This window comes from Engystomops pustulosus, chromosome 9 (assembly GCF_040894005.1).
Source record: "Engystomops pustulosus chromosome 9, aEngPut4.maternal, whole genome shotgun sequence".
NCBI classification, from domain to species: Eukaryota; Metazoa; Chordata; class Amphibia; order Anura; family Leptodactylidae; genus Engystomops; species Engystomops pustulosus.
Genome location: NC_092419.1, coordinates 8254804 through 8277953, shown reverse-complemented (window position 1 = coordinate 8277953; position 23150 = coordinate 8254804). Strand labels below are relative to the sequence as shown.

The following is a 23150-nucleotide window of genomic DNA, read 5'->3' as shown; positions in this document are numbered from 1 at the left end:
AATAGGATAGCATTGTTTGGTTTTAAAAACTCAAAAAAAAACAAAAAACACAAAAAAAAAAAAAAAACACAAAAAAAAAACAAAAAAAAGTAAAAAAAAAAAATAAAGTTATAACTCTCATTTTAAAAATGTTTAACCCGAGGGCTAGGGGTAGAGGACGAGGGCGGGGACGTGGGCGTCCAACTACTGCAGGGGTCAGAGGCCGTGGTCCTGGGCGGGGTGAGACACCACCTGCTGATGAGGGAGCAGGGGAACGCCGCAGAGCTACACTCCCTAGGTTCATGTCTGAAGTTACTGGGACTCGTGGTAGAGCACTGTTGAGGCCAGAACAGTGCGAACAGGTGATGTCGTGGATTGCTGACAATGCTTCGAGCAATTTGTCCACCACCAGTCAGTCTTCCACGCAGTCCACCCATGTCACCGAAATCGCCACTCCTCCAGCTCCTGCACCTCAGCCTCCTCCCCCCCAGTCTGCCCCCTCCCAGGAAAATTTGGCATTTGAACCGGCATACTCTGAGGAACTGTTTTCTGGACCCTTCCCACAGTCACAAACCACTTGTCCGGTTGCTGCTGAGCAATTTTCCGATGCCCAGGTTTTCCACCAGTCACAGTCTGTGGGTGATGATGACCTTCTTGACGTAGTGGAAGTGTGTAAAGAGGTGTCCGACGATGAGGAGACACGGTTGTCAGACAGTGGGGAAGTTGTTGTCAGGGCAGGAAGTCCGAGGGGGGAGCAGACTGAGGGATCGGAGGATGATGAGGTGACAGACCCAAGCTGGGTTGAGAGGCCGGGTGAACACAGTGCTTCTGAGACGGAGGAGAGTCCTCGACCTGAACAGGTTGGAAGAGGCAGTGGTGGGGCCAGACGGAGAGGCAGGGCCAGAGCTGGTGCATCAGCGCCACTGTCAACTAGTGAAGCTCCCGTGGTGAGGGCTCTTGCGGCGAGGGCTAGATCTTCAGAAGTGTGGAGGTTCTTTAAGGAAACACCGGATGACCGACGGACTGTGGTGTGCAACATTTGCCAAACCAGGCTCAGCAGGGGTTCCACCACTACTAGCTTAACTACCACCAGTATGCGCAGGCATATGAATGCTAAGCACCCCACTCAGTGGCAACAAGCCCGTTCACCTCCGGCCGTGCACACCACTGCTCCTTCCCCTGTGTCAGCTGCTAGTCAGCCCCCTGCCCAGGACCCTGGCACAAAAACCCCATCGTCGCCTCCACGATCCTCCACAGCATCCACCAGCGTTCAGCTCTCCATACCCCAGACGCTGGAGCGGAAACGCAAATATAGTGCAACCCACCCGCACGCCCAAGCCCTTAATGTGCACATCTCCAGATTGCTTAGCCTGGAGATGCTGCCCTATAGGCTAGTAGAGACCGAGGCCTTTCGCAACCTCATGGCGGCGGCCGCCCCTCGGTATTCGGTCCCCAGCCGCCACTACTTTTCCCGATGTGCCGTCCCAGCCCTGCACCAGCACGTGTCAGACAACATCATCCGTGCCCTGACCAACGCCGTTTCTGACAAGGTCCACCTGACCACGGACACGTGGACGAGTGCTGCCGGGCAGGGCCACTATATATCGCTGACGGCACATTGGGTTAACTTGGTGGAGGCTGGGACCGAGTCTGACCCTGGGGCTGCTCATATACTGCCGACGCCGAGGATTGCGGGGCCTACCTCGGTCCAGGTGTTTCAGGCCTACTATGCCTCCTCCTCCTCCCACCCCTCCTCCACCTCCTCCTCCGAACTACCATCCGTGGGCACGGCGCCATCAGTCGGTAGCTCTAGGCACAGCAGCAGTGCCGTCGCTAAGCGACAGCAGGCGGTGCTCAGACTGCTGAGCCTAGGCGACAAAAGGCACACCGCCCAAGAGCTATTACAGGGCATCACGGCGCAGACTGATCTGTGGCTGGCACCGCTGAACCTCAAGCCGGGAATGGTTGTGTGTGACAACGGCCGTAACCTGGTGGCGGCTCTGCAACTCGGCAGACTGACACATGTGCCATGCCTGGCCCATGTGTTAAATCTGATAGTGCAGCGTTTCCTCAAGACATACCCCAATCTGTCTGATTTGCTCACGAAGGTGCGCCGCATCTGTGCGCATTTCAGGAAGTCCAGCCCAGATGCTGCCACTCTCAGGGCAGCGCAGCGCCGCCTCCAACTGCCCGCTCACCGACTGTTGTGCGACGTGCCCACGAGGTGGAATTCAACACTGACCATGTTATCCAGAGTTTACCAGCAGCGCAGAGCGATTGTAGACTGCCAGATGTCAACTTCCACCAGAACTGGTAGTCAGGTCAGTCAGCTTCCTCAAGTCTACAATGAGGAGTGGACGTGGATGTCTGATATCTGTCAGGTGCTGAGTAACTTTGAGGAGTCAACACAGATGGTCAGTGGCGATGCCGCCATCATCAGCCTCACCATCCCGCTGCTTGGCCTGTTGAAAAACTCTCTGGTCAGCATGAAGTCGGAAGCTTTGCGCTCGTCACAAGAGACGGGGGAAGAATATTCCCTTGTTGATAGCCAAAGCACCCTGAGGTCTGTTTCTCAGCGCATATCGGAGGAGGTGGAGGTGGAGGAGGATGAGGAGGAAGAGGAGGAGAATGTTGGCGAGACACAAGAGGGGACCATTGTTGAGTCCTTCACTGTTCAGCGTGTATGGGCAGAAGAAGAGGAGTTGGAGGAGTTGGAGGAGGAGGAAATGGACAGTCAGGCCAGTGAGGGGAGTGAATTCTTACGCGTTGGTACTCTGGCGCATATGGCAGATTTCATGCTAGGCTGCCTATCCCGTGACCCTCGCGTTCAAAGAATTTATTCCAGCACCGATTACTGGGTGTTCACTCTCCTGGACCCACGGTACAAGCAAAATCTTCCCACTCTCATCCCTGGAGAGGAAAGGAGTGTGAGAATGCATGAATACCAGCAGGCCCTGGTGCACAAGCTGAAACAGTATTTCCCTTCTGACAGCGCTAGCGGCAGAGTGCGTAGTTCTGCGGGACAAGTAGCGAGGGAGAGTAGGCGAGCAGGCAGCTTGTCCAGCACTGGCAAGGGTACGCTTTACAAGGCTTTTGCCAGCTTTATGTCACCCCAGCAAGACACTGTCACCTGTCCCCAGTCTCGGCAGAGTAGGGCTGATCTTTACAGAAAGATGGTGAGGGAGTACGTAGCTGACCATACCATCGTCCTAAATGATCACACAGCTCCCTACAACTACTGGGTTTCAAAGCTGGACATGTGGCACGAACTGGCGCTCTACGCCTTGGAGGTTCTTGCCTGCCCTGCCGCTAGCGTCTTGTCCGAGCGGGTTTTCAGTGCAGCTGGTGGCATCATCACCGATAAGCGTACACGCCTGTCGACTGACAGCGCTGACAGGCTGACGCTTATTAAAATGAATAAAGGCTGGATTTCTCAGAATTTCCAATCTCCACCAGGTGAAGGAAGCTCAACCTGAATAATTGATCCACTCCTCCTCCTCCTCCTCATTTTCCTCCTTCTCCTCCTCTTTGTACAGTAAAGCAGAGGAAACTGGCTATTTTTTGACAGGGCCCACTGGCTCTTGCTATAGTACTTCATGCATTTAATTTTTCTGGAGGGCCACCTACCCGGTCCTCTGTTTGAAACAATTTTTGTGAGTGCCACATACAGGCACTCAATCTATTCCATTTTACTGCAGGGCCACCTACCTGCTCCTCTGGTTTGAAACATTTTTGGGACTGCCACATACAGGCACTCAATCTATTCCATTTTACTGCAGGGCCACCTACCTGCTCCTCTGGTTTGAACAATTTTTGGGACTGCCACATACAGGCACTCAATCTATTCCATTTTACTGCAGGGCCACCTACCTGCTCCTCTGGTTTGAACAATTTTTGGGACTGCCACATACAGGCACTCAATCTATTCCATTTTACTGCAGGGCCACCTACCTGCTCCTCTGGTTTGAACAATTTTTGGGACTGCCACATACAGGCACTCAATCTATTCCATTTTACTGCAGGGCCACCTACCTGCTCCTCTGGTTTGAACAATTTTTGGGACTGCCACATACAGGCACTCAATCTATTCCATTTTACTGCAGGGCCACCTACCTGCTCCTCTGGTTTGAACAATTTTTGGGACTGCCACATACAGGCACTCAATCTATTCCATTTTACTGGAGGGCCACCTACCTGCTCCTCTGGTTTGAAACATTTTTGGGACTGCCACATACAGGCACTCAATCTATTCCATTTTACTGCAGGGCCACCTACCTGCTCCTCTGGTTTGAACAATTTTTGGGACTGCCACATACAGGCACTCAATCTATTCCATTTTACTGCAGGGCCACCTACCTGCTCCTCTGGTTTGAAACATTTTTGGGACTGCCACATACAGGCACTCAATCTATTCCATTTTACTGCAGGGCCACCTACCTGCTCCTCTGGTTTGAACAATTTTTGGGACTGCCACATACAGGCACTCAATCTATTCCATTTTACTGCAGGGCCACCTACCTGCTCCTCTGGTTTGAACAATTTTTGGGACTGCCACATACAGGCACTCAATCTATTCCATTTTACTGGAGGGCCACCTACCTGCTCCTCTGGTTTGAAACATTTTTGGGACTGCCACATACAGGCACTCAATCTATCCCATTTTACTGGAGGGCCACCTACCTGCTCCTCTGGTTTGAAACATTTTTGGGACTGCCACATACAGGCACTCAATCTATTCCATTTTACTGCAGGGCCACCTACCTGCTCCTCTGGTTTGAACAATTTTTGGGACTGCCACATACAGGCACTCAATCTATTCCATTTTACTGCAGGGCCACCTACCTGCTCCTCTGGTTTGAACAATTTTTGGGACTGCCACATACAGGCACTCAATCTATTCCATTTTACTGGAGGGCCACCTACCTGCTCCTCTGGTTTGAAACATTTTTGGGACTGCCACATACAGGCACTCAATCTATCCCATTTTACTGGAGGGCCACCTACCTGCTCCTCTGGTTTGAAAAATGTTTGGGACTGCCACATACAGGCACTATCCAAATTAAATTGTCTCCATAGCAGCCTCCACACGTTGTCTCCATTGCTACCTCCAAAAGTCGTCCATATAGCTGCCTCCATACATCGTCCCTTTATCAAACGAGGTGTGTCAGGCAGAAATTTGGGTTGTTTTCATGGATTCCACATCAAAGTTGTTAACTTTGTCGCCACCCTGCTGTGTTATCCACAAAATATACTGGCAAACTTTTACCATTTAGGGATATTATTTCAGCGCTTCTTGCGCATCTGTTTACATTCCCCTCACCCGGCATATCCTAAACTTATAAGAACGCTACTACACTTGATCTTATACAAAAGGTTCTTAGAAGTGCTGTTTGGGGAGTAGCCTAGAGACAGGGGCTTGGATTGGCGAAAGCTCGCCTGGCAGCGGAACGCCAGCTCCATGCGCATCATGCGCTTCTTGCGCATCTGTTTACATTCCCCTCACCCGCCATATCCCAAACTTATGAGAACGCTACTACACTTAACTTGGTGCAGGCTGGGACCGAGTCTGACCCTGGGGCTGGTCATATACTGCCGACGCAGAGAATTGCGGGGCCTACCTCGGTCCAGGTCTCAAAGGCCTACTATACCTCCTCCCACCCCTCCTCCACCTCCTCCTCCTCCGAATTACCATCCGTGGGCATGGCGCCATCAGTCGGTAGCTCTAGGCACAGCAGCAGTGCCGTCGCTAAGCGACAGCAGGCGGTGCTGAAACTGCTGAGCCTAGGCGATAAAAGGCACACCGCCCAAGAGCTATTACAGGGCATTCCACATCAAAGTTGTTAACTTTGTCGCCACCCTGCTGTGTAATCCCCAAAATATACTTGCAAACTTTTACCATTTAGGGATATTATTTCAGCGCTTCTTGCGCATCTGTTTACATTCCCCTCACCCGCCATATCCTAAACTTATAAGAACGCTACTACACTTGATCTTATACAAAAGGTTCTTAGAAGTGCTGTTTGGGGAGTAGCCTATAGACAGGGGCTTGGATTGGCGAAAGCTCGCCTGGCAGCGGAGCGCCAGCTCCATGCCAAGATCCAACTAACATAGTTTTAACTGCAGCACCTTTAATCTACTACTAGTTCACTGCCTCCATACATCGTCCCCTTATCAAACGAGCTGTGTCAGGCAGAATTTTGGGTTGTTTTCATGGCTTCCATGTTAACTTTGTCGCCACCCTGCTGTGTAATCCACAAAATATACTGGCAAACTTTTATCATGTACCGATATTATTTGAGCGCTTCTTGCTCACCTCCTTTGGTTCCTCTCTGCCACCCATTGGTTTGAAGCCTGAGTCCATTTAGGGTATGTCGCCATGACACTCTCTAGCCTGCTGCCGCTGCCTCTGCCTCTGCATGCCGTCCCCTATAGTGTCAGGGTCAATTATTGGATGTTTTAGATGCTATCTAGCTTCATTCTGTCACTCTGTCATGGCCATGCTGTTGCCCATAATTTTGGCATAATGGTGCGATTATGCAGCCTCAGAGGCATCCATGCATGCTGCCCCTGCTGTTTCCTGTCCATTTCCGTGGTGTTTCCATCCTTTTCTGAGGTTCCCAGGTGTTTGGCCAAGCTTCCCTGTGCAGAGCCTTGGTCCCCTTGAAAAATGCTCGAGTCTCCCATTGACTTCAATGGGGTTCGTTATTCGAGACGAGCACTCGAGCATCGGGAAAAGTTCGTCTCGAATAACGAGTACCCGAGCATTTTAGTGTTCGCTCATCTCTAATCATAGCATCATAGATTTTCATGCTGTTTTGAGTTCAAAATGGGTGACATATCTTCTGTATTTCATGAACTAAATATGAAAAGGTCAAGACAATCAAAGACTTGTGCTGAGCAGACTCGAACTGCAAAGTTCTGGTTTGTGTTCCTGTGGCGTTCCTGTGTTCCTTTGGCGTTCCTGTGTTCCTGGGGAAGTCTTGTACTTATGTGGCGGTCTTGTACTCCTGTGACGGTCCTGTACTCCCGTGGCGTTCCTCTGTTCCTGGGGCGGTCCTGTATCCCGGTGGCCATCCTGAGGTACTGCCATCCATAGGTCCTGTATTCCAGAGGTCCTGCCTTCCCATGGTCCTGCCTTCCGTGGTGGCTCCCCATAGCAAGACCATCCCGCTTTGCGGCGGGCTTTGGCGAAGACCAAGGGTCCCCTTAGACTCCGCTCCCAGGTTGCGCCCAGTACCATCATCCCCCGCGGTAGTCCAGGGAGTCCACAGACTCTTCCCACAGAGACTCTCTGACGGTTCGTCCCTATGAACCGTAACAACTACTAGTTACCTATTAAATAGAGCTTGTTGATATTTGATAAGCACATTTATTACCAATACTAAGGGTAACTATTGCGCATATTTCCCCATCTTTACTAACTTAATTTCCACAATTGATTGGTCGGATTTCGCTCTGTGAACTTGACAGGATTACGGCTTTTTTGTCTTGGCTAGAGATGAGCGAGTATGCTCGTCCGAGCTTGATGCTCGTTCGAGTATTAAGGTACTCGAAACGGCTCGTTGCTCGGACGAGTATTTCCCCTGCTCGAGATCGAGTATTTAATTAAAAAAACACAGTGAAGAACAATGAAGAATAGAATAAAAACAGTGAACACAGGATTATCTAAGTGAAAAACACAGTGAAGAATAGATTACAGATGTTCGGCACATCTGCTTACTTGTCGGAAGATACGCGCGGAACGTCAGCAGGGAGACATCAAGCAGCAGGGAGACATCAAGCAGCACGGGGAGACATCCTTCAGCGGGGAGACATCGGGCAGCACGGGGGAGACATCGGGCAGCAAGGGGGAGACATCGGGCAGCGCGGGGAGACATCGGACAGCGCGGGGGAGACATCAGGCAGCACGGGGAGACATCGGGCAGCACGGGGAGACATCGGGCAGCACGGGGAGACATCGGGCAGCACGGGGAGACATCGGGCAGCATGGAGAGATCGGGGAGACTTCAGTGGAAGAAGAGGAGCGGACCCCGGGACAGCGTATCACCCCGACAAGTAAGCAGATGTGCCGAACATCTGTAATCTATTCTTCACTGTGTTTTTCACTGCGTTTTTCACTTAAATGATCCTGCGTTCACTGTGTTCACTGTTTTTATTCTATTCTTCACTGTTCTTCACATCTGTTAACTTGTCAGGAGATAATATACGTGCGGAACAGTGAAGAATAGATTGCAGATGTTTGCATACATCTGATAACTTATCAGAAGACATTCTTTTTCAATTAAATAACACATTTTATTCCTGAACCATGGTCCCTTTGAAAAATGTTTGGGTCTCCCATTGACTTCAATGGGGCTCGTTATTCGAGACGAGCACTCGAGCATCTGGAAAAGTTTGTCTCGAATAACGAGCACCCAAGCATTTTAGTGCTCGCTCATCTCTAGTTTTGGCCCTAAAATCAACTGGTAGAGAATTATAGGATCAGTTCCAGGTGTTTACGAGCAATTATCATACTAGTAAGACTCAGTGTTGCTGTTAGACTCAGGAGCCTTCCCCTCTATGTTTGCATGTTTCTCTATCCTCTCAGTTATTTTTTTCACATTTTATAAAGAATATCAAAATGTTCCCCAAGAAATTCTGGGAAAATATATTTATATCCCATGAGACAATTTTACTCCTTTAATGTGATTAACCTCTGACTTGCCTTGCTCCGTCCTGATGAGAAGCAAAAACTCATCAGCAGCTTTCTTCGGATTATTGAGAACCCAATGAAATCTTATTGTTTTACTCTATAAACTATGGATGGGTCACTAAGCTTCTCTGTAAATTGTGCATAAGAGTGAGCCCTTTTGTAAAATATGGCACTTGAGGCATGATGCTGCTGGAGGCAAACCCTTTTTTGTGTTCTGATTCCTAGTAGAGCATACTTTGTTCAAAATCTCCCCATATTCCTATGGAGTAGAAGTGTGGTTCAAAAACCAAAAAAAGTGGCTGGTACGCCGCTGATATGTATCCCTCCATTGATAAAATAGGAAACAAGACATTTTCCAGATGATTGTCAAAACCTACTTTTACACGGAGCAATTTGCCTCTGAAATTACTTTGAGAAGAAAGGAGAAAAAAGTTTCATAGTAGTCCCATTTTCAGCGCTACTACAGATGTCCTAGCTGTACATCCCCTGTGCAGGAGTCATGGGTAGCATTACAGCCTTGCAGCACAATGGCTCAGTGGTAAGCATTACAGCCTTGCAGCGCTGGAGTCCTGGGTTCATGTCCCATCCAGGTCAACATCTGCAATGAGTTTGTATGTTCTCTCCGTCTTTGTGTGGGTTTCCTCTGGGTCCTCCGGTTTCCTCCCACACTCCAAAACATACTGGTAGGTTGATTAGATTGTGAGCCCCATTGGGGACAGGAACCCATTTGACAAGTTCTGTGCAGCGCTGAAGAATCTGTAGGCGCTATATAAATAATGGAATTATTATTATTAATTATGTATATAGATGTCAGTGCTGTGTGAGCGTCTCTCCTCCTCACAGAGCTGCTGCGGCGCCTCTCATTCTCTCATAGTACTCATGTCTCTGCTTCCTCCTCCGCCCACCCTGGTTATATCTTCGCTCTCTTCCAGCACCATTCTCCCTCCCCCTCACATTCAGCCTCTGTCCTCTCGCTTGTTTACTAAGAAAAGTCTTCCCTCAATGTTATCCAGGCTGAGGGGAGGCCGGGGGACTGAGGGGTCCAAACCGATGAAACAGGGAGAGGCAAGATTTAGACCTGCAACTTTCCTCTCCTCTTATTCTTTTTGTTCTTGTTTCTTCCCCTCCGACTCACAGCAAGATCATTAGAGAGGTCACAAAACATTCATTTGCTTTGGGTCCCTAAAATGCGAAAATTCTCCTCTTATATTCATGCAGAAACTGTGTAAATAATTCCTTGGCTCTTTATTATAATGAATTTTCAAGTAAACGATGGGCACGTCAAAATAATTAGGGGTGTGCAACAGTCTCGGGATCCAACCTCAATGATATCAAGGAAATAACAGACTGAGCTTCACTTGGGTATGATACAATAAAGATGGGGTTTTTATTGACAAATATCAAAATATCAAATATCAAAAATGGACGTTTCGGCCCACTGGACCTTTGTCAACACTAAAAGAGAAGACAAAAAAGATATATTGAATAGAAAGACTTCATAGTATCATAGCATATAAGGCCGAAAAAGACGTAAGTACATCAAGTCCAACCTTACAGACTTGGGTATATATACAAGAAACATGAGCTAGCCTAGTCCAATGAGGACATCATGAGACGGGAACATCTAAAGAACTTAGAGCATAGGAATCACTTTGAGTATGGGAATAACATGCATACTTGATATAGATAATAGTGGTATATCACCGCATGGAGAAACAACTATTTATCATAATGAATGTGTGGCCTTTTAATTTTTTCCCTCCCCCCGTTCAGATACAAGTCCTGGCCGGTCTTGTGGACGGGTGGGACTTGTATCAGAATGGGGGGAGGGAATAAATTAAAAGATGAGGTGTTCTGGTGATGTAGAAGGACCGCCCAAATTAATTAGCATAATTTTATAACCCTATATAGCCGCAACCGTGGTTCATAAAGTTAGAAATAGGAACCCTGTAGTAGGAACTTCTTAGTAGGACACATCTACCATTAATAAAACTGAATTAAGATGAAAGTAGGTGTCCTCAAGGACCCAAGGAGATCAAGTGGTCACAAAACATGTGAAGCATGGACCAGCAATTTCATCATATTTAGTGATCACATATTTAGCTCATAATGAAGTTGTATTTGTCTCTAGACGTAGACCTTCCCGGGAAGATGTTGTGATTGTGTAGCTTTCTTTTTTATCGTCTCCTAATTGAGATGTCGTGTCCCTCCATTATTTCCTTTTTGCTTTTTCTTTCTTTGTCTGATCATTTCTCTTTGTTTGTGTCTTTAAAAGTTTCTTCTGCTTCTTTTTTCAACTGTGTGAAAAAAGTTTAAAATCAAATCTCCGACGCAATACAATTGTAACGTTGCCTGAGCTGTAGACACACCCAGACTGTATAGTAGGATGAGCAGAAATACAGCGGAGCTCAGTACAGACAGAGCTGTAGTCACCGGGGCACAGGATGGGTCTGAACATTGCAGGGACTCTTCTCCTGGCTACTGGGGTCACCCTACTAATCTATCTCATTAAATGGTGGAACAGGAAGAACCTACCTCCAGGACCTACACCTCTACCTGGTCTGGGGAATATCCTACAGATCAACACCTCGGAACTACCACAGTCCTTAGTTAAGGTATGTTCTTCTGTATCTACTTGTCTTAGATGCTACTCTCGTTATTGCAGTGGTTTGTTGATCTATGGATGAAGTAGCTCACATGTCTATGTACCTACTGCAGCACAGGGACAATTTAAGGACAGTACATTCCCCAGACCTGCTCTTCATCGAACATATTAGGCTATTTTATGTGCTTCCTGCTTATGTGGTTATAAACAGAATAACATAGACTGTAACTTGTAGTAACTTGTATTCTGCGGACAAAGTTGCATCGCAAAAGATGGACACGAGATGTCCCCATTACTGTCCTTTCATGCCATAGGATTAATGTTTTCTTAGAAAAGATACATCAAGTTTATTCAATGTAAATATTTTAAGGGAAATAATTTATAGGTTATGGAAAATGTGTTCATTAGATATGGTAACATTAGCTTTACTGCGCAAAGTAAAGGATATTATCTACAATGGATTCTATGGAGATCACAGGGTTAGAACTAATGTTAGAGCTATGGGCACATATCTGCAATGTACAATCAAGAATGTAGTGTAGCTACAGCACCCCCACAGGGGAAATGTAGTATTACACCATGGCTTATAAAGTGAGGTCCTCAAATGACCTTCTCCTAAAGACGGGAGCGTTGTGGACACAGCGATTGTTTACTATCTAGAGTCACAGTTTCCCCACCCCCTGGGTCATGAAAAAGTCACAACCACTATCGACTTCTAACTCAAGCGTAATTTAGTTAGTTCACTCCTAATGTTAGAACTATTGGCACTTAACTTCAATGTACAATTCAGAATGTATTGAAGCTACAGCACCACCACAGGGGAAATGTAGTATTACACCATGGCTTATAAAGTGAGGTCCTCAAATAACCTTCTCCTAAAGACGGGAGCGTTGTGGACACAGCGATTGTAACTTCTTGTTTACTATCTAGAGTCACAGTTTCCCCACCCCCTGGGTTATGAAAAAGTCACAACCACTATCGACTTCTAACTCAAGCTTAAGTCATTTAGTTCAGTCATATTATAGATATTTACAGTTATCATATCTACTCTTAGGAGATCCAGAAAGCCTTTCCAAATTATTCACTGTACGACCTTCCTAAAAGGAATGGATCCTGCTGTCTAAATATAAAACTCCTGCTTTGACTCATAGCAGGGTCATGTAAAAATAAGCAAAACCAGCAGTAAAGGCTAAATGCATCATGTACCTATAATGTTTTCTGTATCTCTCTAGCTGGGTGAGAAGTATGGACCTGTCTACACCATCTACCTGGCAAACATCCGTACAATAGTCCTGATTGGGTACGATGCTGTGAAGGAAGCCTTGGTGGACCAGGGTGACGCATTCAATGATAGGGTCGACACCGGAGCCGGAGAATTTTTTACTAAGGACTTGGGTAAGAGACAAACACATAATCATAATAAATTTAATCGCCCTTTTTACCATAAATTTTATGAAAATCCAGGCAATGATTATGACCTGACTAGATTATATAATCCATCATTTTGAATTCATAGGGGTCATTGCCAGCAGTGGAGAAAGATGGAGAATCCTTCGTCGATTTTCACTTACAACTTTGCGGAATTTTGGAATGGGAAAAAGAAGCATTGAAGAAAGAATTCAAGAAGAAGCCCAGTGTCTAGCTGAACAATTCATGAAGAGCAAAGGTGGGTGGATGTCTAGGTTTACATTTTAGATTGAAGTGAATGGGACAGATTTACTTACCTGGTCCAGTCGCGATCCAGCGGTGCGTTCTCCGACGCTGATTCTGGTTTTTACGGGATTCGCTAAGGTCATGCGCCCGATGTACACTAGATGTCACTGCTGCGGTTTTACCGACGGCCACGCCCCTCGATGGCCGCGCCACAATCCGATCACGTGCGCCAAAATCCCGGGGCAATTCGGTGCAAATTGGAAACATTTTTGAAACCCGGCAGAAAAAAAACGAGATTCGGACCCTTAGTAAATGTGCCCCAATGTGTTTTTTTTCTTTGCCTCTGAGATAAGATGTTGATCGAAAGATTTATTTTAGCCGCCATATTTTGAGTCGGGATGGATTTTCCCCCAGTATAAGCCAATTGGCATTAGTGCTATGGTTTTCCTTTCCTCTGGGTTTATATTGTAGAGTTATAGGTTGGCACGTGATGGACCTACATGTTTATTAAACTTTAATTTGTATAATACTGTACATTAAAGATTTTAATTGGTCCAAATTCTTCTCTTCCAAAAACTCTGCAATGGGTTGACGACAAAGTTACCCATACACATTAGATAAAAGTCAGAAATATCTAAATCCAGTCTAATTTTGATATGTGTGGCTTTAAACTAAACATGTATACATGTGCAATCAACATCATGGTCCATATTTCTCAAATGCAAGTCTGAAATCATATAGCAAGAGTAATAACTATGTCTTTGAATCCACTAACAGATGATCCCATGAACCCAACATATATATTGCAACAAGCTGTTTCCAATGTCATCTGCTCCATTGTGTTTGGTGAGAGATTTGACTATGAAGACCAAAAATTCTTAACTCTCTTGTCACATTTTCAAGAACTCGTTCAACTGTTCAACAGTCGTTCTGGGCAGGTAGCTATCATAGACATACAAAATGTATATGGGTACAACATGGATATACAAAAAATACACAGTATTTATTACTTTTATCATTTATGGTCCACAAGGTTGAAGGTTCAATTGGTAGAAGGTTAACTGTGATGTGGGAGATTTATCCAGTTGACAATAGGAATCCCAGGGTGTCCAAATATTGGTAAACAGTTCCATCTTATCCCAGTGTTTTGGAGCAAAATATTGCATAGAATGAATATATTTTATGTAGACCTCTAGCATTAAAGATGAATCCCTTTGCTTCCAGTAATGAGTGAGAAGACATTTGTCAGCTGTAAGGGCATGCACATTTTTAAAATAGCCAAATAGTAGGTGCCTGTGAAGAATATTAATGTTATTTTTGTTCCTTTTTTTTCCTTAAAGCTTTTGTTGATATTCCCATCTATAATGTCGCGTCTTCCTGGGCCCCACCAGGGGATCTTCAAAACTATGAAAAATCTGAGAGAATTCATTAAGGAGATGATGAACTCCCACCGAGCCACTCTGGATGAGAACTGCCCCCGTGACTTCATAGATTGCTTCCTCACGAAGATGGATGAGGTTAATAAATTATTTTAGATTTCTAGACTTTTGCACTTGTTTTCATGACTATTTCATCTAGAAAGAGTACATTTCTATGCAAAAAAAGGAAATGTGGGTTCAAGGAGGACCCATTACCACTGCCATCAACTGTTTGAATCTTCTAATAGGTATTATATGAATTATTCTGATACATTTTTTACACAATTTCTGGGTAATCAAAGTCAATATCAATGGCTCTCCACAGTCAGATGGGTGGTGCGAAGCTGCCTACTCCAGCCCAGGATGAACTACAAAGACTGTTTGTGTATCCACTTGGGAGCAACCTCTGGGTGCACCACCTAAGAAGGGTGAAGAAGGGGAAAATGTTAAGGGTACAATAAAACATAGCTTTTATTAGTATTCTTCAGAAAGAATATTGTGTGTAGCTGACACTGTAATACATTCGTAAGTGTTGTACTGTATACATAAAATACCCACTCTCAGAGTGGGTTCACCCTTGTCAGGGCGGCGTATCTGCTGCAGGCGGGGCCATAGCCCACAGGGACGTCAAAGGGTGAGGTCATCACCACTTACCCAGTCTGACAACTAGCGCCATGTCTGGTTGTGGTTGCAATGTTCCTTGTTACACTATGCCATTGTTTTTAAGAAGAAAAAAAGGCTTTAAAATTATGCAAATGAGCCAGAGGGGCTCCAGGTTCCATTAACACCTATGGATCCTGAAGCCCCTCAGGCTCATTTGCATAATCTTGATAGCATTTTTTTTAAAAAAAAACCAGGGCATAAGAAGCCAAAAGAACAGCATATCCTGCCAGAGGGGGCACACCGCAGTATGTCAGTGTTCTTGGTTTACAATTCTTCATTCATTTGATCCTGAGGTGCTTGCCGACATACAGAGTTGTTTTTATCCCAATTACACTTGGTTTGCTTACAAGATTAGGGGTGTATGATTTTTTAGGGGACACACTCCCATTTGTTGACCAGTAGCTCTCGAATTTTGGGGCCTCTGATAATGAACAAGTGCCCTGATAATGAACAAGTACCAATATAAACTACGTTTTATTGCACCGTCACCTTTTCCCCCCTCTTTATCCTTATCATGCCGTTGAGTTTAATCATTACTCCAGTCCTGGACCTCTCAACTGAGAGTGGAAATAACAACTAGCGTAATTTTAGGTTAGTTTAAGTATTTAATATGCTACTGTCCAATGGGTCGTCTGAGGAGGGAGCACAAAGCCTGGCTCCGCCTAACTGACAGTAGAAACCCTAAAATAATTACATTGATTAATTGAAAATGGAAGAAGCTAGAGAGAAAAATACTGGAAGATGCGTAGGGTCTAGAGCAGATAAAGATGATGTAAGGTTTTCGTTAATAATTAAAATAGAAATTAATATTTAATTTTAGGAAAAAAAGAATCCGGGCACAGAATTTCATGAGACAAACCTAGAGGCAACAATATTTGATCTGTTCTCTGCAGGAACAGAGACGACAAGTCTGACTCTGACTTACGGCTTTCTGATACTTTTGAAATATCCAGAAATACAAGGTAATTTACATTTTTTTATTAGTACATCAAGATTCTATGTCCCTCACATGCCAAGGGGGGGGGGGGGTCCCAAATATATGTTATATTTTTTATTTAAATAAAATCTTGTAGAAGTGAACATTTTTAATTTTAAACATACCTTAACTTCTAATGACCTTTGCCTTAATCATTGGAAAAGTGTGTGACCATGAGGAGTAATGATCTTCCTGGTTATGTGACTTGTTTTCTTTATTTTTAACAGTTGTTCTCTGTAATTTCTGTCTGTGAACCTACAATCCACTTACTGCTGATGGGAGGAAACCTGATTGGAGGAGACCTGTACAATAAATCACGATGCTACATTGAACTAAAAAATACCACTTGTTCTGTTTTGGTAAATTCTAGAAAAGATCCACAGAGAGATTGACAATGTGATCGGCAAGGATCGTTGTCCATCGATTGAAGACAGGAGTAAGATGCCCTATACAGACGCCGTGATCCACGAGATCCAGAGATTTGCTGATATTGTCCCTCTAGGAGTTGCTCATGGTGCAAGCAGAGACACAACCTTCCGAGGATATCACATTCCTAAGGTAAAGTATGATGGTCTGCATTAGCGCTTCACATCAACTTTATGAAATTCCTTTTGAAGAGCAATCTTTATGTCTCCTGGAAAAGACTTGCACCTCAACGATACCCGTTTTAGTAAAGGTCAGAGGGCGTGCTGATCCTTTCTCCAAGCTGGTTCAACTTTTACCATTTACCATGATCCTTTTAGGGTATTTACCATCATAACACAAGTAAAACCAGCATTGTGTAAGACCAAGTAAAAACTAGTAAAATTACGTAAAACCAGATTGTATGAGGGTATCCACCAGCATCTCATGGGTAAAACCGTTTTTTCCAGTTTGCCATTCTACACTGAGATTGACAACTCTCCTAGGAATATGGTATAGAAAGAAGAATCTTAGAAGTTTCAGCAAGTGCACTGCGAAGCTCATTTCTATGAAAAAAATTCTCTTAAAGAGGACCTGGCACCCTAAAAAACTCACTAGGAGCTGCTTACTAAAATCAAGCAGCTAAAGAATGCAGTTCCTAGTGCTACCTCAGATGTGGCAGTGTTAAACTGCTAGCTTTAACCCTCCAATAAAGCTAGCAAACACTGCAGCGCCATAGCCTCAGAACGCCAGACCGAGCTCACAGCAATCCGGCGTGTTCATCAAGGGATGGTCTGAGGAGGTGGTGACTGCCTCAAGTCACAGCCGGCCTCTGTGAGCTTGGTCCGCCGTTCCTAGGGTACGGCGCTGCAGTGTTTGCTAACTTTATCGGAGGGTTCAACTACATCTTTAGTAAGCAGCTCCTAGTGCATTTTTGGGGATAACATTTTTTGGGAGGGCAACAGGAAACTTATGATTAGAAAGCTCATGAAGTGTCCTACAGAATGCTGTTTTTACTTCCATTAATGATGTGAACTTTTAGGGCACCATGGTGTTTCCTGTTCTGACTTCTGTCCTGAAAGACCCCAAACAATTCAAGAACCCAGAAGAGTTTGACCCTGGACACTTTCTCGATGATAAAGGTGGCTTCAAGAAAAGTGATGCATTTATGCCATTCTCCATAGGTGAGACAGTATTGTGTTTATTGCTTTACTTTTCAACTGTAGTTGATGCTCTTCACATCTTGCCTTGTCTTTATTAACTCATACGATTGTGTGAAAACACCTTTAGTCTATTCTATGTCAGAGAGTCATTTTAGTACTTAATAAAACTTTATTTCACATTACCTGACTCTCTGCGAGAAGTGTGTGGTAAGTCCTGGGGGAAGTTGGTTAGCTACAGCCCGTGTATGCCTGCATCTCAGTCTCCTCATGCATTTGTCCTACACTTCACACCATCCCCCTCCCTCCCATGCCTGCTGAATGCACATGACAGGAAGTGGAGAGGGGAGTAGCACCTGGATGAATGTAGACAGGTGCCTGAGACACAGGAACTAACAGGCTGCGGCAGCTGTTGTCCCCTGGGACTTATGACATGCTGCTGGCAGGGAGCCTGATAATGTGAAATAATGATTTGCAGGGTACAGAAATGATACAAAATGCTGACAAGGGGGTTTTTAAAATCAGCATTAGATTAGCTATTGGAACCTGTCACCAGCTAAAAATGACATTCCTAGTGACAGGTTTGCTTAAGGATTGTGTTGGTCAGAAAAGCATCAAGCAGGCAAATAAATCTGTGGGATGTATAAACAGAGGGATATATGAAATGGACATAATTTTGCCCTTATACAAATCACATGCAGTATTGTGTACAGTTTTGTGCACCAGTGTATAAAGAGTCCATAGTCGCCAGAGGAGAGCAACCAAGATCATTAAGGGAATAGGGGGCAAGGACAGATTACACAACTTGGGGTTATTCAGTTTAGGAAAAAGACAACTTCATTACAATGTACAAATATCTGAATAGCCTGTACAGAGATCTGTGCAATGATCTTGTTATACCTAGGCCTGTAAAAAGCAGTGAGACTTTTGAATTCATGACCCATACTTGACCTGGCGCTCCATCGATTACTGAAAACAAGACCCCCCCTCCTTCCAGTTACTAGACGATCCCCATTTTAGGGATTTCTGACATTGAGATAAGAATCCTTATTTAGCTTTTTATTCTTGCTCGTTCTGTTTTCTCAGGTAAACGTATATGTCTGGGAGAAGGCCTGGCCCGCATGGAGCTCTTCCTCTTCCTCACCACCATTCTGCAGAGGTTTATCTTGGAGCCCACCATAGACAGAGAAGCTTTGAGTATTAAACCAGAGCCCAAAACCAATGCATCAAGACCCCATAAATACCAGATGAAAGTCATCCCTCGTCTCTGAATTGGAATGACAACAAACTACAAATAAATAAATAAATAAAAAAATTGGGGTCTATCATGCTTTTTGTATATCATGTTTGTGTTTTTAGGGTGTTATGTATAACCCCAAACCCCTCTCTCATACAACACAGACCAAAAGTCTGCACACACCTTCTCATTCAAAGAGTTTTCTGTATTTTCATGACTACAAAAATTGTAGATTCACACTGAAGGTATCAAAAGTATGAATTTACACATGTGGAATTATATACTTAACAAAAAAGTCTGAAGCAACTGAAAATATGACTTATATTCTAGATGCTTCAAAGTAGCCACCTTTTGCTTTAATTATTTCTTTGCATACTCTTGGCATTCTCTTGATGAGCTTCAAGAGGTAGTCATCTGAAATGGTCTTCAAACAGTCTTGAAGGAGTTCCCAGAGATGCTTAGCAGTTGTTGGTCCTTTTGTCTTCACTCTGCGGTCTAGCTCACCCCAAACCATCTCGATTGGGTTCAGATCTGGTGACTGTGGAGCCAGGTCATCTGGCATACCACCCTATGTCTCTTCTTTGTGGTCAAATAGCCCTTACACAGCCTGGATGTGTGTTTGGGGTTACTATGCTGGTTTACTATAACTTCAATTCTGAAAAAATCCCCAACAATGTCACCATAACCCCCACACCATCACACCTCTTCCTCCAGGCTTCGTGATGGGAACCAGGCATGTAGAGTCCATTTGTTCACCTTTTCTGTATCGCACAAAGACACGGTGGTTGGAACCAAAGATCTCAAATTTGTACTCATCAGACCAAAGCACAGATTTTCACAAGTCAAATGTCCATTCATTGTGTTCTTTAGCCCAAACAAGTCTCTTCTGCTTGTTGCCTCTCCTTAGCAGTGGTTTCCTAGCAGCTATTTTACCATGAAGGCTGCTGCACACAGTCTCCTCTTAACAAATATTGTAGAGATGTGTCTACTGCTAGACCTCTGTGTGGCAGTGACCTGTTCTCTAATTTGAGCTGCCATTAACCTGCGATTTATGAGGCTGGTGACTCGGATGTACTTATCCTCCACAGCAGAGGTGACTTTTGGTCTTACTTTCCTGGGGTGGTCCTCATGTGAGCCGGTTTCTTTGTAGCGCTTGATGGTTTATGGGGTACACTTGGGGACACTTTCAACGTTTTTCCAATTTTTCGGACTGACTGATCTTCATTTCTTTACTTAGCTGCTTTTTTCTAGCTATAATACATATTCAACAGTCTATTCAGCAGGAGTATCAGCCGTGTATCCACCAGACTTCTGCACAACACAACTTATGGACCCAACCCAATTTATAAGGCAAGAAATCCCACTTATTACCCCTGACAGGGCACCTGAGATGTGAGAACTTTTTTAGGTGACTACCTCTTGAAGCTCATCAAGAGAATACCAAGAGTGTGCATAGCAGTAATCAAAGCAGAAGGTGGCTACTTTGAAGAACCTTTGACATATATTTTCAGTTGTTTAACTCTTTTTTGTTAAGTATCCAATCCCACATGTGTTAGTTCATAGTTTTGATGCCTTCAGTATGAATCTACAATTTGTATAGTCATGAAAGTAAAGAAAACTCGTTGAATTAGAATGTGTGTCCAAATTTTTGGTCTGTACTGTACATAAAAGTGGATCTATCCAGTTTTGTATTTTCTCTGGCTCTGTGGTGTAACGTTAGGGGTGGTTGATGTAGTGGTGATGCTTAAAGTAGATATTCCATAGAAGTAAATGGACTTGTACAGCTCACAGCCTCCAGACCACAGCTGGTCTTTATTGAAAAATCTTCTAATGCACTGGTTCGTTGTTGCCTGGACTGCAGCAACAAAATGTTACTTGAAAAAATGGAGAAAGATCTGAGCACCACAATTAAAAAATATTAATATATTTAATACATGTTAAAAACGAGCAGGTTGTTATTGACATCCATGCTGGCTGACACTTTTCGGGCAAGTTAAACAAATTGTGTGCCCTTATTTATAAAAGGCTATGACTAAGGGCACACAAGTTGCATGAAACTCTTCAGCCAATATGGATGTCAAGACCAACCTGTTTGTTTTTAACATATATTAAATAATTAAATGTTTTTAACTGTGTTGCTCAGATACTTCTCCATTTTTTCAAGCAAGGTGAAGTGTAATATAAGTGTATTATGTGCCTGGGGTTGTGAGTTGCATTATGATACATGCCAACTCCCGTCTCCTTACATCAATGTACATGGTCACAGAGACCCAAGTAACTGGTATAAGGGGTGGCACGGTGGCACGGTGGCTTAGTGGTTAACATTACAGCCTTGCCGTGCTGGAGACCTGGGTTCAAGTCCCAGGGTCAACATCTGCAAAAAGTTTGTATGTTCTCTCCGTGTTTGCATGGGTTTCCTTCGGGTCCTCCAGTTTTGTCACACACTCCAAAACATACTGGTAGGCTGATTAGATTGTGAGCCCCATTGGGGACAGGGACCGATTTGGCAAGTTCTGTGCAGCGCTGTGTAATCTGTGTGCGCTATATACATAAAGGAATTATTATTAGTATTAAAACCTAAGTACTGTATTGTCTGTTTTCCATAATGTCATGACTCGAAGCATTAACTGGAAAACAAACCAATGATAGTCAACCCATAAAAATATCCATGATAGTCAACCAATGAACAAATTACAAAACTTGGGGTTAGATAAGAGATAAGAGACAAAATAATAGAACAACCTCTACAGCTAAAGGAGAGGTTGTTTTACCATCACCATAGACATGGGGCAGCCTCTAAACCTAGAGAAGAGTCTGTTCTACCATTACCATAGACAGGGGGCATCCTCTACGCCTAGAGGAGAGGAGGTTCTACCATCACTATAGACAGGGGGCATCCTCTACACCTAGAGGAGAGGAGGTTCTACCATCACCATAGACAGGGGGCATCCTCTACACCTAAAGGAGAAGCGGTTCTACCATTACCATAGACAGGGGGCATCCTGTACACCTAAAGGAGTAGCGGTTCTACCATTACCATAGACAGGGGGCATCTTGTACACCTAAAGGAGAAGCGGTTCTACCATTACTATAGACAGGGGGCATCCTGTACACCTAAAGGAGAAGCGGTTCTACCATTACCATAGACAGGGGGCATCCTCCACACCTAAAGGAGAAGCGGTTCTACCAACACCATAGACAGGGGGTATCCTCTACATCTATAGAAGAGCCGGTTATACCATTACCATAGACAGGGGGCATCCTCTACACCTAGAGGAGAGGAGGTTCTACCAACACCATAGACAGGGGGCATCCTCTACACCTAGAGGAGAGGAGGTTCTACCATCACCATAGACAGGGGGCATCCTCCACATCTATAGAAGAGCCGGTTCTACCATCGCCATAGACAGGGGGCATCCTCTACACCTAGAGGAGAGGTGGTTCTACCATCACCATAGACAGGGGGCATCCTCTACACCTAGAGGAGAGGAGGTTCTACCATCACCATAGACAGGGGGCATCCTCTACACCTAGAGGAGAGGTGGTTCTACCATCACCATAGACAGGGGGCATCCTCTACACCTAGAGGAAAGGAGGTTCTACCATTGCCATAGACAGGGGGCATCCTCTACACCTTTCTTGAAAATATCACCAGTTATGGAAATAAAACATTTGTTTAATCCTAAATTATAGGTTGGACTTGAGGGACCGGTGTCATTTTTCAACCTTACCAATCAAATATGATACTATGACTTTACCCATAAATGTAAAACAATGAAGAAGCCCATGATAGTGAATCAATATAAATGGCCATAATAGTCAATAAGCAATCTAATAAACATGTCTATATTAGTCAACCAATGAACATGTGCATGATAGTCAACCAATGAGCATACCGATGGACAGCTACAAAAAATGAAAAATAAAACATCTAAAAAACTGATGAAATAGATTTAAATAAATATGAGAGTTGAACATCTAGCAATATTTTAACCCTTGTTTCCCAGATGCTGTAAAAAAAGGGTCTGTACATCAAATTTTTTGTATTTTTTGTCATGGCACCAATGGCTCCTTTAATAGTCTAAGGGAGAACTTCTGCTTTTTCAACACTTGCGACATATAGTACAATGTAAATGTAGGAGAAACTATTGGCAGAAAGTGACCAATTAAACCAGTTCCATTATGTTGTCAAGCAGGTTAACACCTTCCAGATTATGATGCAATGTGGTGTCATCATCCTGAAAATCAACTTAGAAGTGAGATGTAAAATGGTGGAATACAGTCAAGGAAGCTGAGAATTTAGCACTGAAGTCAAGCTCTCCCTGTCTCATAGTACCCCTTTTGCTTTGATTGACATAATTTGCC

At 44.4% G+C, this 23150-nt stretch overlaps 2 protein-coding genes across 2 annotated transcripts in view; both read left to right on the top strand.

Annotated features, from left to right (window-relative positions):
* Positions 1-23150, top strand: part of LOC140077967 (cytochrome P450 2G1-like) — a 119169-nt gene that overhangs the window by 78837 nt on the left and 17182 nt on the right. The window lies entirely within an intron of this gene.
* LOC140077978 (cytochrome P450 2A4-like) lies at positions 11035-18835 on the top strand. Its single transcript, XM_072125673.1, has 9 exons — positions 11035-11286; positions 12509-12671; positions 12793-12942; positions 13707-13867; positions 14270-14446; positions 15831-15972; positions 16357-16544; positions 17431-17572; positions 18635-18835. The coding sequence occupies exons 1-9, from the start codon at positions 11116-11118 to the stop codon at positions 18817-18819; spliced, it is 1479 nt and encodes a 492-aa protein (XP_071981774.1). The 5' UTR covers positions 11035-11115; the 3' UTR covers positions 18820-18835.

Excerpts from the sequence above, each read along its gene's own strand:
- LOC140077978 (XM_072125673.1), top strand. The coding sequence starts at position 11,116 with ATGGGTCTGAACATTGCAGGGACTCTTCTCCTGGCTACTGGGGTCACC. Across the intron at positions 11,287-12,508 it reads TACCACAGTCCTTAGTTAAG|CTGGGTGAGAAGTATGGACC; the intron begins GTATGTTCTTCT and ends GTATCTCTCTAG. Across the intron at positions 12,943-13,706 it reads ACAATTCATGAAGAGCAAAG|ATGATCCCATGAACCCAACA; the intron begins GTGGGTGGATGT and ends ATCCACTAACAG.